The sequence below is a fragment of the Macrosteles quadrilineatus genome, unplaced genomic scaffold (genome assembly GCF_028750875.1).
Source record: "Macrosteles quadrilineatus isolate MER2022 unplaced genomic scaffold, UCM_ALF_1.0 Scaffold_1__1_contigs__length_201487025, whole genome shotgun sequence".
Taxonomy (NCBI): Eukaryota; Metazoa; Arthropoda; class Insecta; order Hemiptera; family Cicadellidae; genus Macrosteles; species Macrosteles quadrilineatus.
Window position 1 is genome coordinate 195,289,442 of NW_026542594.1, and position 15,697 is coordinate 195,305,138.

Here is a 15,697-nt window from a genome sequence, read left to right on the forward strand (position 1 = left end):
TGACCTCATGTAATACATTAGAGGATGCTATGATGCCAGCCTTCTACCTTTTACAATGCAATCCTTATACCTTTTTGACTAATACAACTAGAAAATCCATCCCCATGTTGAAGTTATTTTTTGAATCAAAACGTCGTGGTTGATGTGGTCCGCCGACAGATTGTGCTGATCTAAACTACTAATTTCTGTTGAACCTAACGTGTTTTTACCAAGTTAAACCAATGAAACGACTTATTGAAAGCTATAGCAACTGTTATGACCATCAACTTGGTCGGCAACAAAAATTAGGTAGAAATTTGAAGTTTTGACACTAGCACATTGTGGGACTGGCTCACACAACTATGTTCTTTTTTAAATTTCAAGACAGCTGGTCCATATGGGGCGTCTACTTTCGTATCCAAATAGGCAATGCTTCTACGTTAAATTTATGTGATCCAAATGTTAACATGCACTATTTTCATAAAAGCTCAGCAATAAAAAATATTTTTTAATCTAAATGGGCTTATACTGTTGCAGATCCACCAGAGTTTAGCTGCTTTGGGTTCCTGGCTTTTTGGGGGGGACAAAACCAAAGGCCATGGTAATCCCGATATTCATTTAATAAATATTCCTTAATTAATAGCTGTTCAAAGGCAACATTTGTAAATAAACAGTTCACGTTAACAATATACACACAACAACATGTACAACAACATTAAGAAACGAACTTGATAACTAACGAATCAACGAAACGAATAACGAATCGTTTAATAAACGAACTTGGTTGTGTACAACAACATGCGTTAACAATATGCACAATAGTGCATGTTAACAATTTGGTTGTGATTGTAAGTATAACCTGTATATGTTAGTGTGAGCACAAGCTAGTTTGTTTCTTTCTTTAAGTGTAATCCTGCTTCAACCTAAAACGTTCCAGAAACTTTAAATAAATATTCGAATCAATCTACCGATGACGTCAGCATTGTTGTGTTGTATGTAAGAGTTGCTCTAGTATAAGAGTTTTTCTTTTTGCGAGGGAGCTGGTCTAGTAGTAGAGAACGGTGTTTCGGTGCTCGAGGTCCCGGGTTCAAATCCCACCAATCACCAATGGATTTGATCTATGTGATAATGCCACAACCCTCTAGACTAGGATGAAGTAATGTGCAAAAGAGTTCCGGGCTAGGACTAGCGTCCTAGGATAAGAAGGTGGGATATAAAGTTTTAGGAGCTTTCGTCGGTAATGGTAATTTCTTCTTACTCTGTCAGTAACTTGTTTATTTAATTATGAAATTCCACAACAACAAAAAACAAGTTTTATATGGATCTACATTATGTGATCTCAACTTTAAAAGTATATTTGAAAAGAAATAAAGACTCTACGCTAGGTTTAAAAACTCAAAGATCAAGTTTTTTTTACTGGATGAAAGAGGAATTTCATGATTTGCTGTAAAAATTAGACTAGCACAGTAAGTAAATGATATATTTTCTTTATAGATCCGAACATTTATCTTTCAGTTTTGGCCTTTACTCCAATGCAAAACGAAGAGTCTTATGGTGGGTTTGTACCCTTGCCGAAGCACATAGATCCAGAGAATAATCTGCACCGTGAAAATACTGAAAAGAAATTTAAATTCACTTCAGGCAAAGACATGCTTGTTAAATGCGTAGAAGACGACAAAGAAGCTAAAGCATTCGTATTCGGCCCAGAAGGATACTTCATAGATAGATTGACGCTACAAAAAACGAAAAAGGAAAACAATGTTTGCAAACAGTTGTTGGATAACATTGAAATGGGTCCAATTCATGCTTATACCTCTACAATCAGAAGTTATAAGTTTACATTCAGCCTAGTGTACACGTTTCATTTGAAGAATAAACCTCAGTGTCTCAGCAGAACATACACTGTTGAAATTTATCTTCACTACCCCACATTGGAGAGGGGATCCGAAGAAATGACGAATTGCAAGGAGACTGTGATTGTAAGTATAAAATAATACGTCATGTGACAAAATTTCTATAACCGAAAACACCCTTTTTCGGAACTAAATGGTGGAAAGCTTGATTTTGTATATGTGATAGAACCACATGAAAGTTGTATTTTCCAAAAAGTCCCCAATTCTAGCCATTGAGCTTTCCCCCACCCCCAATCCAAACCTAGATATTGCAGAGTTTCACTTAATTGATCATAAACTATGCATACTATCGTGTTGCAATTTGTTTTGTTTTGTTTTCGATTAGTTTTCCTACAACCTTTTTATTTAAGATTATTTTCTAAAACCTGGATTTAGGGAGATACATAACTTAAACTTCATTAAAAGCTTTGTTTCAGAGTACAACATTTTGTTTTTCTCTATGTATACTTTTAAATATAAATAATACCAAAATATGGTTCATACATTACGTTTTTCAAGGTTTACAAATATATTATTGGTTAGTCATCTAGGTGACCGGGTGAAGAGCTGGGCGTCGGTAAAGAGAGCGCGTGCGGGCTATAATAATCTATATTCTATCTAAAGTCAATATTCTAGTTACAATTTTGTTAAGAATCATTATAAATTGATGTATCCACTACATTGTGTAACAAACAATTACATTTACTACTGGCAAAATGTATGGCATATACCACATGAGTTTCCTTTATATTGCTTTAACAATCAAAATAAACTATACCGAGCCGTGGATCGGTCCCCCGGTAGTAGTTCAATCAACCATTTGTTAACTGTTTATTCTCGCGTTTTTATTCAGTAAGCGAACTACTATAGCCAGCGCATTGTAGCCATGTATATCCAGCGCTCTGCAGCCATGTATAACCCGCCACCTTTTATACGAAGGCTCAGTCTCCAAATACGCAAAGCAGTTCACTACTCCAGCTGTTGAGTGTCGAATTTAATTGCTGTAAAATAGAAAAAATCTTAACTGAACCGTCTAGTTGTAAATGACGGTTGTAAATGTCGCTGCGAACAGCCCCCATCAAAGCGGATGGGTCAAAGGATCTACTGTCAATACTTATCTTTGGGTAATTCCCTATAATAGATCATGTTTAGACATGTTTTGACAAAAGTATAATATATTACAGCAGCATACCTCTTACTGAAAATTGTCATTCAATTTTTTTTTCAGGATACTTCAGATTCGAAAAAAAGGTAAGTCTTTACGATTACTTATATCACCCTTTAGTCAAACAAAATTTAGTTTCGAATCCTGTTGTTAGGATAAACATGATAATTGTGTGCTATTTTAGTTTCATACATGCTTCTAATACATTTACTGTGTTTTATAAAATTTTATTACAATAGGGAACGTTTTAAATAAAAGTAAATTATTTATTTATTTTATTACTCCTTCTAATACATTTACTGTGTTTTATAGAATACTTATTACCACGGGAAAAGTACGAAATCATGGAATTCAGCCGAAGTGGTGTTCCTGTGGAAAAACCTGTATTTACCACTCTTAAAACTGAAGTAAACCTCAAGATTAAGTGTCAAAAATACGCCAAGAGTTCAATGGTTGGAGGCACCACCTTAGCAATAGGATATATAATGTATGATGATAATATAATCTTGGAAAAGTTACCTCTAGACACTTGTACAGACGAAGGAATATACATCAACACTGTAGGTAAGTATGCCGCTGGAGACAGAGAATTTACGCTCGTGTTTAAAAAAACAAGATGGAAACTGTTTCAAAATGGTTATTTTGTTTGTTTTCGATGATATTCCCAAGGAGAAAGTTATTATTAGTCGACACGCCCCTGAAAGAGTCCATTGTCCAAATGATTGGACTAGCGACGCTGCCTTGGCAGTGGGACCGGTAGCAACTTGGTACAAAATACTTGAAAGTTATTTTCAAACAGACTCACTTGATGAAGAATATTAATAAAATAAAAACACGTTGACATATTATTAGCTTATTTACAACCCTAACATAATCAGGTTCAGTTCCACATAGACCCTAGGATTTTTATCCGATAAAATATTATTTTAATGTTATATCGAATATTTGGTGATCGATTTCGATTGGACACTCCAATTATCATCAGACCCAATAGGCGAATGGAATGTCCATTCGTAATCGATCACCACGTAACATCTTTTTTGTATAGTTGCCGTCTTGTGAGTAACAGTATAGGCGTGAATATATGTTTTAAGTGTTATAAGATTTTTCTTTTGTTTACGTTTCAATATCCATAATGTTGGGCAAAAATTAGACATTTGTGACGTAATGTGTCATTTTATAATGGCATTCAATTTAAAACATTACACTTAATATGAGTTAATATGGAGTTTAATGATTATCTAAGGGGATTTTCTAAAGACTTTTCTGAGTAATACAATTTAGAACCACTACAAAAGGTGACAGCCTGACTTCAAGAAATGGTTTCATGGGTCGAAATAAAAAGAAAATCCAGGTTAAAATGTTTCCCAAATACACTTCATTCACGACTTCCACAACTTTGTATATTTTTGTATAAACATTTTTATCATTGTATTTTTTATACTGGCCTCTATGAAACTAGATATTTATGTCGCTATAAAAGATACCTATACAATATTATCTAAATAAATCAATCATTAAAATGTTTATAATTAAAATTATTAAAAACTGCAGGTTTGCAAAATTTGAATACACTTCTAGATAGCATAACATTGCCATTCAAAGAACCCTTATGTTCAAGAAGATTGAAAAAATAGTAGGTGAAACAACTTTTATTGTGAAATGAGGGAAAATAAGGCTTAGCTTCAGGGTGCAACTAATTTTGCCTTCGAACAGGAGACTCAAGGACAATGGGCAGGTAAGACTCTTCAAGCAGGTCAACACATGGTTGATCCATGGTGTCTATCCATGGTTGAAGCTATGGTAAGTTGGTCTAAGCAGGTCTACCTATGGGTGAAGCTATGTTATGATGGGCTAAGCAGGTCTATCCATGGTTGAAGCTATGGTATGATGGTCTAAGCAGGTCTCGCTATGGGTGAAGCTATGTAATGGTGGTCTAAGCAGGTCTACCCATGGGTGAAGCTATGTTATGATGGTCTAAGCAGGTCTACCTATGGGTGAAGCTATGGTATGATGGTCTAAGCAGGTCTACCAATGGGTGAAGCTATGGTATGGTAGTCTACCAGGCAGTTCTTGTCAGTTTACGTCCAATTTAAGTCGTGAATGCATTTTATGTGCAAGTCATGTTCACCCAACTACATTTACTCCCCCTAGAGCTACCGACGTGACGACGCGGAACAAACTTCTTCCGCTGGTCACGTTGAAACTTGCGAACACCACTCAAAATTCTAAGTTGTGGTTGAATCAGTTTGCAAGACCACGATGGGAGAGTTAGAACCGGGGATGCTTTGCTGAGCAAAACAATTGAGTGATAGTTTGCTAAACTACATTCACAAACTTGTAACTTGGTTATTGGTGCAAGTTTCAATGAAGTGAAAATTATTCAGAAAGTTTAAACTTAAACTAGTTCTACGAGAAAATCGCATTAGATGAAGTTTAGACCACTAGCTATGGCCAGAAACTGTGTTTTGTGTTTGGTTATTTTATGCAGCTAATCACCAAAAAACATGTGATAAGACTCATAAAATGTACTAAAATAGTTTTATAGACGTTTACGATCACGTAGTAAAGGCTAATTACGAGAGTTGCGTAAACTAGTTCACCAACGAACGTTTCTTAATTACTAAAAATCACTACTCATAACTCCCAAGAGGTTATGTTTTTGTGTATAGCCTCTCATAGCCACTGATTGTGATACAACGAAACATTGTACCAACCACTAACTTATTGTTTAATCAATTAATTTGGTCTTAACATTTAATCAGTTGGCGTTAGAAATATTACAATTATACTTATTTTCTCTCAACTCTTAAACCTTATTGGCCCAAACTTGTGTTGTAAAGTAACAAAACAATAGTGTAAAGTAAGTAAACAATACTCTGAAATGAATCTTTTTAATTCTAAGAACTGAATTGAAAAGCCTAGTTTACAAGATGGTCGTAGGTAAAATTATCCACAAAATGATCTAATACATCGTAGCTGCTAACAACCTGTTTTGTAGAAAACAGTAACTTTCGATTTAAATTTAATCTTAAATGAGTAAATAATTGCCTTAAAATAAGTTCAACTATTATATCATCGTTATTAAATAACGCCACATACGCAAAAAGTACTATGAATCATTAGCACTGCACATATAAAAAGAGAAACAACAATGTTTAACAACTTGCGTGAATTAATTTTTCATAATAATCCTAACAATGAATGTTCTTGTCTTTTTATGTAGTGACATATCAACACGAGTGCAATCTCCTTTGTAATTGAAGTAACAAGAATTACAGCGCTGTCTATTGTAACTGTCAACTTGCTGTCTTGTAGTGACTAATGAAAACCACCAAGTGTCATGTAGCTTAAGTGATTACATGCTTTGGCTGTTACTTAATTTTAATTAATTATTTTGGATTTTAAATTGTATTTCATAAATACCGTACTGTGTTGAGCTAAGGAGAGTAGCTGACATTTTTGATAGACCGTAGGGACTCTACGACATGGGTTCAAATACCAACGAACACTAATTACTTTTAGCTACGACATATCATAAATTTTGTTTTTGATCCTACCTAAGGCTGGTAATATTTGGGCCATGAGTGAATATTGCTCTAGATTTAGTTAAATAATAATTTTAATTTTTGTGTATATTAGTTGTACCCAACATTTTTGTTTATGTATTTATGAAAAACCATGGCTTATGGCTTAAATAATTTTAGTATTGAATACTTTTAAAATTATACCGCCATTATTGTGCTGTTGTGTAATACTGGGTACATTACAAAGTTTTTTATCTTAGCTATTAGTATTACAGTAGATAAAAACATGAAGTCTCAACTCGGTTTAAGGTCATATCGTGACAGGGAATGAAATATAGAGATAATTAGTGTTTGGAATCAATTCAGACTACCCTTATAATTTGACACATGTCGTGAGAATTGTATAAATTTCTTTTCTTTTTATATTTCTTTTGAAATAGTTATATACCAATTATGTTAAAAAAAGCATATTCCTGCGTCACTTGTATTAATCTGTTAAATTAACGTGAAGATAAAAACTGTGTTTATATGTTAAGACTATACCGAACGGTTTAATAGAACATAAATTCCAGCGAGCTCCATAGATTAAACAGGGAGGAAATTCCTAATATTACAAACAAATATTTGTTACCTTGCATTTTGTAAGTAAAACATGGGGGGGGGAGAATTAAGTTACTATAACTAGACTGACCGATGAAATTCCAGTTTTTAAGGTTAAACTGTTCAAAAATATTGTTATTAAGTTTTGATAATATTGAAAATCTATTTTTAAAATTGCATTCAAGCTTTAGAACACGTACACTCATATTCATAAAACATATACCTCATAATGGTTAGGAACTATTTTTTCCATCGCACTTATCTAATCAAAAACACAACTTTTATCTTGAACATCTGACGTCAGTTATTTATTGCAGCCATAAAAGTTAAATTTAAAGATAATTTTGAAAGAACTTTAATAAATACCTCAATTCAGTTCTGACAAAAGAACTCCATTGAAGTGTTATTAGCCACGTGGCACACTCTTTTTTCATAGTCTCCTTTATTGGAAAGACTTTTTAGCTGAACTTGTGCTTTTTCCTCGTTTTGTTATTGTGTGTTTGAGTAGTATTAGGATTAAGTAGACTTCAGCACCTATTTCACCATTGTATATTATTATCTTAATTATATAACAAAGATATGAAGCTTTAACTTGTAGTTCCTCTCTAATGGTGAATAAAGTTTAAAACTCAAAGTTTTCTTACAGAACATCTATCAGCTGTTTTATTTTGAATACATCTTAAATTAATTTAATAATCTAAAGAGGTTTGACGGCAATTAGTAATTTTACTAATACAACTGTTTGTTATAGAATAAGATATAGGTAGTACAAATTATATTTACTGAAAAATATTCGTGGTTGAACCAAGTGCGTACCTTCAACATCGTTAAATTCGTAGTACGAACAACCAAATGAAACTCCGATTAAATATAGCTTGACTACAGTCTATGTTTATCAAACTACAGTAGTTGTTTTGTATTACACTGTATGTAGCTTACTGTAGCTTAAAATGGTGTACTAAATTGATTTTAACTTACACAATGCTTCCTTTAAAAATTCTTATACTATGTCAAGTGTTCACATACTTATGGTTATAGCAAACATTTTACGGATCTGATTTTTAGGTAAAATTGTATTTTTATATTTAGTTAGTGACAAAAGTTACAATGTCCACAATGCGGTCTGTATGATTCAATTAACTCGTATACGTGACCAGATTACTGTTGTAGCACTCGTGGTTTGTCTACGTGTTAGGATATTTATATCATATATCAATATATACTTTATAGTCATATCATATATGTATATTCATATATTGTACGATATTAATTATATTATATATTGTGTCTGGATACAATGAAAGTACAGATTAAACATACTCACTTTTAGGTTAAGAAGATAAGTTGGGTTAGGTTAGGTTATATTATGTTATATTAGGTTAGGGGAAATGACTAATCCAGTACCATTACAGAAGGGTTACCGCAATTAGAAAAATATGTGGTAAAACAAACAAAATTTTTTGCTTCCTCCTTCAAAAATTAATCTTCGAGTTAATAGTAACAGTTAAATTTCCCTATTCGTTTCAAGGGTACAATGTCCAAAGATCTTATAATAATGTATATTGTAAGAAAAATAACAATATATTATAATAACATGTTATAAGAAAAACAATCTCTCTAATATTTCAAATGTTTAGGTGTTTCCTTTTAAAGTTCTTTATTTGCTTCGCATTGTCAAATATTCGACGTAAGAAATAAAAAATTGAACTGAAAACCCACTTAATTTTACTAATTGGTTTTAGTTATAAAATTTGAGACCCATGTTTCAGACTTTACTTATAACAATGTTTCTTGAAGGTGATATTAAAAAAACAACTATTTTTATTGACTAAATGAATTATCCGAGAACAAAATTAAGGTAATCTGATTATAAACTATGTGTTATCTATTTATTTTGTTCTTAGGTTTCGTTAAATTAAATTAAATTGGAATTGGGGTTCTTCTGGCACAATACCAACATAGTTAACTTGAACCAAATAAAAAAAAAATGGTGAATGGTTATAGAAAAATACAAATAAATGAAAACTAATATATTGATTATCTTTATTTTAATCTTAAAAATTGAGGAAATTAACTATGTTTTTCTCTTTCTAAATTAAGTCAGTTTGTATATTCTAGAATCAAGTCCCTTTAGCTATAAAAATTACAAAATGTTTCAAAACTATAACAACAAATTAAAAATGGAATATTATGAAAAATATTGTTATTTGTAAGAACTGAGGAAATGTAACTGCAATATTATAAAACAATCATCGTCGTCTGGATGAATTTTGCTTATCACTGGAGGGCAGAGCGTTTCGTTTTTGTTTGTTGTTTTTCATTATGGTACTTTCTTGTTTCAGCAACTTCATGCTCTGGTTCCAATTTATTTTTCCAACATTGGTATTTGATTTCTCAATGTATATAGACAGTCTCTAAAGCAACAACTTCATGCAGTGTTAAGTGTATACTTGTAGTTATTGCTGTACACAAGTTATCAAATTATTAAGGCTGTTTAACAAATACGGAAAGTAGAGATTGTAGGCTATATTTTATATTTTGGAGTACAACATATGAGAGTGAAATATATTTTTTTTTTGGGAGTGATTAACAACACGTAAAGGTGTATAATTTTCAAATCGCCTTTAAACATTACTATTTTTTTTAGATCAGTTAAGCTATGCTAGTGTCAGCTCAAAATAATTTCTGTACTATGACGCCATGCTCGTATCGTATATAGCTAAATTATTGTTGACTGTTGGGATTTGAACCCATATCTCCATGTCTGAAGGACCGTAAAGTCTTCTGGAAGGTGTGGACGAAATACGAAGTAAAATCTAAGTACTACAACAGTTATATTTTACAAACAGTTTTTCAATTAGTGTAGACATAAGATAGAGATATAACACTGTCTAATCACTTAGGCAACATGAAGCTTCTTGGTTAGCATTAGTTATTGTAGACAAGCTGGTTGACAGGTAATGACATACAGTGATGTAAGCCTTATCACTTTAATGACAAAGCGAGTTAATGTATCGTTGTGTGTTAAAATATGTAAGCTTTATTGTATTTTGAAATAGAGGTTCTTTTATTTTATTTAAAGGTTAGTCATAACAAGTTAAATAATACAAAATAAAACCTCAAACCGTTAATAATAGATGTTTAGGATTGTATTACATATAGTGTATTCCTACATAGGGTTGTTACAAGTATAAGCATATCACACCTTATGCCCTTGTATCTGGTGTATACGAATGAAAAACGTACGACTTAATTCAATAAAAAAAATGGTAATAAAAAGTACTGTTAGTATGAAAAAATCGAATATTAGATTGTTACTACTATTTTCGTCGACTTAATCTTTTATTAGGATGTTATTTGAGTAACATACTGCTGGCCAATAAAATGTAATAATCTACTTTATGTCGTAAAATCTAGTTTTATGGCAGTAAACAACCAGGAATATTTTAGGTCAACTTAGGAATATCAAACGAACAACATTTTTTATTTCTAGACATATAATTACAGATATGAAGCAAAAAACAGTTTCAAAACCTACACGTAAAAACAAATACTTTGACAAGTTATATAAGACGGTGTCATGTAATTATCACCATCGAAAGAATATTTAGTCCTTAAAAAAAAAAAATTCCAAAGGCCCAATTTAGTAATTCGTACGTTGAAATACAAATACCAGCACGCCAAGATAACGTATGTAAAACCGTCTAAGGCATGTCCATTGTATTAGAAGAAAAGAGAGAGTTCTTGGGAATTGGTTTCTGAATATTTTTAAAATTATGAAAATGATAATTTTTTGTACGATTTTTAAAACGATTCTTGTCTTTAAGAACAAGGAGGAACACAATTGCTCCTTTAGGAACAAATAATAATGTTTATTGAAACTGCTATTAATTTAACTTCTTTACTAGCTTTCTGCTTCTAATAACACTTTTATGAAATAATAAATTTATTCTTTGAATCAACCTATCTACCTATTTTTTTTTTCTTTCTATCTTTTTAATCTTAAAGCCTTTTTAAGATTTCATATTAAACTATATTGGTTTCATAAATAGGAAAACTCAAACCTCTTTGCTAACTCAATTATTACAATCAAGAGATGTATAATTTAAGTTTAGTTCCTCACCCTATTACTATGATACAAAATTGTATTATAAATTATTCTTAACAGTGTTTTCATGCTAAAATATTTAAAACAGTATTAATATTCATGCACTTTAGTTTTTTTACTGTGCCAATTTCTTTGTGATCTTGATGAAATTTAATTTCCAAGTATCTACCATTTGTCCCCTAAAAGATGCAAGTAACTTAAAGCTAGCAAATGTTTCAGTACAATTTTAATATAAGAATCTGAATCTTAAAGTAGACATGAAATAATAAGCCTTATTAATCTCTAGCTTCCCTAGAAGTTAAAATAAATTATTTATCATCAGCTAAAAATTGTTTTGGGGTGTCTCACACCTATGACAAAACTCATTGAAATAATAAATTAAATTTTAATTTTACACACGTAGAAAAATATAATGCAATTCATTCAACTAACCGTATATAAGATAATAAGAGTTAGTATTTCAAATGAGTGTTATAATATTTTCTTTCGTGTGTTTGAAAAATAAATTAAAACCTAGTACGTGAAAAAAATACTAAACCATTTTAGAACCAATGGGAAATGATGGGATGATGGCATCGATTGACCTAATTCTAAACAGTAGCTTTCCCACAGACAATGGTGGAAACCACAAAGGAGGGCAGCAATGGTTCATCTCAATTTGCGGTTAAGCTGTCCAACATGTATTCAAACCAAACTATTAAAAGTTCTCATTGACAAACATTGTATCTATATCGGAAAAATGTATTTTCCAAATTAGACCCAATTATTGAAAGTATTGTTACTATGAACGGTGATACTACACTGACAAATTTAAACAATGGTACATGTGTTAATCTTATGATAAATCAGAAATACTAATAATGTAGGTTAGTAGATACCTACAACAACACACAACAATTAAAAACAAAACAAAACAAACAACAACAACAAAAACAACAAACAAAAACAACAAGTAAACAAGTAAAAATATAATGCTACGAACAATTATATTTAGACATTTATCTCTTTGTTTTATTTGCCATATAGAACGCACACAAGTAAAATGGCGAAGGGTTTTACAAAGTTATATCAATGAAATGTCTTTGTAAGTTCCATCCAAAGCCTGTAGTTCTGAGCTCATGTAGTTCAGCCAAATTCATGTAGTTCGTAATAACTTCTCAACTTCACGCTCTATAGCTATTGTACCAAGTGTAGCTTGTGAATAGTGTACACCTTGGTACATCTATATTTTTATCTTTACAGGGAAAGTAATACTGTTTAGTAGATATTCTAGAGGTGAATAACTGTTATGTCTAAAAATACCACACCAGGTCAAATACGTAAAAAAAAATATATTGAGTTGTAGGGACTATAAAGAGATACTATATTCAATCATTTAATGTTATGAGTCAAAATAGTCAACCAATTTTATTTTGAAAACGTATTTCATTGAATATTATTGAAGTACAAAAAAATTATAAAATTAAATGTTGTAGCAAAAACATTATTTAAAAATAAAGTAAACACATAATTCAAAAAGGAAATTACAATAATTCATTTTAACATTTTATGTTCTTTATTAATTTTTAAGTATGCTTCGTTTCTTTTCTGTAATGAAATGTATTTCATAATGTTGATCCAGCTAGTCATGTATAGACTTTGATTTTTACTCAAACAATTGTGGAAAGTTAATGTTTATTTGAATGTGTTTATTTGAACTTATAATATTGTAATTATCGTAAATATTTAAAATGTATCTATATAGCGGAGAATAAGAATGGTATTTGAAACCCATATATTGGTATTTATGTGTATTTCTCAACAGTATTGTAAATGTTTGCAATATCAACAACGTGTTCTGAATAATTCAATTAACACACAATTACGTGACAAAGTTACTATTGCACAACATATGGAACATTGTAATTAATTCCAGGTGCATGACATAGTGTTAAGGTAAGCTCCTGTTGGAGAATAATATTACAATTGTTCAATATACAACACATTTCAATAATTGTATTATACTTTTTAAAACTTAGTATTCTGTAAGTACTATTTATAGTTTTTTAGCGAATTTCCCTATAGGGAAGTAGCTATTACCGTAGGTCTCATGGTAAGACTTAGGCCCGGGACCGATTTACTTTTTCATTTTAATGTCCCCAGAGGCCAAAAACACCATTCGTTCAAATTTTTAGATTTATATATATATATATATATATTAAGAAAACTGTAGTGATTAGGGCTACTATTTTGATATATAAAAGCATTATTAAAAACTAAGTACCCTTTTTATGACTATGGCATAATCGTCGAAACTAGTCGTTGTTAAATAAAATGAATTAAAAAAGGGTACTTAGTTTTTAATAATGCTTTTATATATATATATATATATATATATATATGTGTGTGTGTGTCCGTGAACACGATAACTTGAGTAATTTTATCCGATTTTGATAAAATTTGGTTTGAAGGTGTAAGGCGGGATAAAATTGAATGAGTTCACGATTCAGCATGATCGGACCATGGGAACAGGGTTTTATGGGGTAAAAATTGGTTTTTCTCACTTCTTACCCTCAAAACACAAAATTTCCCAATTTTTCTCTAAACCTTCTTAAAGAGCTTAAAAAAAACACAATTCAGTATATCAAAGTGTTTTTGTACGGTTATTGGTTACGGAGAAAACTAAAAAAATGGTAAATTTAAAATTCCCATGTTATTCTTATGGAGAATATTGTAAAATGTTGTAATTTGCTTGTTTATGGATATATTTTGATCAAACTTGGCAAATTTATTTATTTTATAGTAAGCTATCAATATTTTACTGAAAACACACTACTTTATTAGTTTCCTTGTAGCAGCAAACCTAGGTACTCGTTAAACCTAATGTTATTTAAATAGATCAATTATAAATCAATTCGGCCAAATGGAAATTCGCTTAGACGGCAGGTTTGCTGCGGCAGGCGTATTTTCTCTACACGCACTATATCCCAAAACGTGTTTGTAGCTTATATAAAGATTAAATTAGTAACTATTAAAAAAATTAATACATTTTGGTTATTTAGTGACTAAATTATTATCAAGCTTGTTCAACTTCAACCGTATTTTTCACCCAGCTTGAATTAGGAAGAAAAGATTCAGCAAATAGTCATAAGTTTTTAAATACAAGGATTCATAGATTCAAAAACATTACTAAATCTTTAAAAACCCTTTTAGGTATTGATAATAATAAACCATTTTACAATATAAAGCAAAAATTTTGATAATTTAATGCATAAAATAAAACAGCAACAATATGGATTTGAAACATTTTGATTCGGTGTTTGATTTAAAACTACAGTAGTAGTATTCAAAGAAAGTTTAATAAATAGTTACTAAGCCTTGAAATAATAATCGCAAAGGCTTTATAAAGAACATACATAAATAATGCCTAATATTGTCAATATATTTGAGTGCTTTTTTATTCACAAGTTAGTGTTTTACTTTTCTAATCTGCAGCAAACTATTTAGCATTTTTTTCAGGAAGTACAAAGTTATAGAAGTCCCCACAAAGTTGTTGACGGAGATTTTTAAAGCGTATACTTGACACATTTAATATAATTTATTCTTGTCACTACCCACATCACGTTAGCTTGTAACCCATTTTCGAAGTTCACTAAAAATTACAGGGTTGAAAATCATGCCTTGATTTTTTTTCTCTCGTTCCTTCCTTAATATAAATAAATAAAAATAGTTGAAAAAGAATATTAGATTCATCCATTCCTATTATAAAGACAAACTGAACCTGAACTTCCATAAAAAAAACGTTTTGAACAAAATTAGCTCAAGTTTTCTAGACTTTTCATCTTCAGACTCTAATAAGATATTCCCGGTTCAAAGCCCAAACAGATATTTTCAATAGGAATATTAAATATCTTATGTGGTGCTTATAAGATAAAATATTAATTAACTTTGAGGTTATCCTAATAAAACTCTCAATTTTCTACTTTTTATGCTTAAAATTGAATTAATAAATTAATATAATTTAGTCATGCAGCTTATTTGTATTAATATAAGCATTTACATATAAATTAATGACACAGTTGAAACTGTTTTACTGTATTTAAACTATGATATTTTAAATAACCAATGTCAACCTACATGGTTCCGTTAATCATAATTTACAATAATTGCCCAATTATAAATGGTATCCATGCCTAAAAACGTCTTCGTTTAGAATCGGACCTGTAACCTCCAGATTTGATGCAGACAATATAACCACTCAGCTATCCGGTCAATACATTACTTTAGGTATTAGCAATAGCTACAAATTTTTGTATCTGATTAATTAAACAATAATTGTATGATAATTCAATGAATGTATAAGATGATTAGAAGTATACGAGAAGAAATGCAGTTAATTAACTCAATAAATATTTAAAAATAAATTTGGTTTGTTCAAATGTCACTA

General features: G+C 30.7%; 1 protein-coding gene across 1 annotated transcript; it reads left to right on the top strand.

Moving 5' to 3' along the window:
- The first annotated feature begins 543 nt into the window (after positions 1–543).
- LOC128983572 (uncharacterized) lies at positions 544–3,831 on the top strand. Its single transcript, XM_054402893.1, has 4 exons — positions 544–580; positions 1,495–1,958; positions 3,100–3,122; positions 3,349–3,831. Exons 2-4 carry the CDS (start codon positions 1,512–1,514, stop codon positions 3,434–3,436), a joined length of 558 nt encoding a protein of 185 aa, XP_054258868.1. The 5' UTR covers positions 544–580; positions 1,495–1,511; the 3' UTR covers positions 3,437–3,831.
- The last annotated feature ends 11,866 nt before the right edge of the window (positions 3,832–15,697 follow it).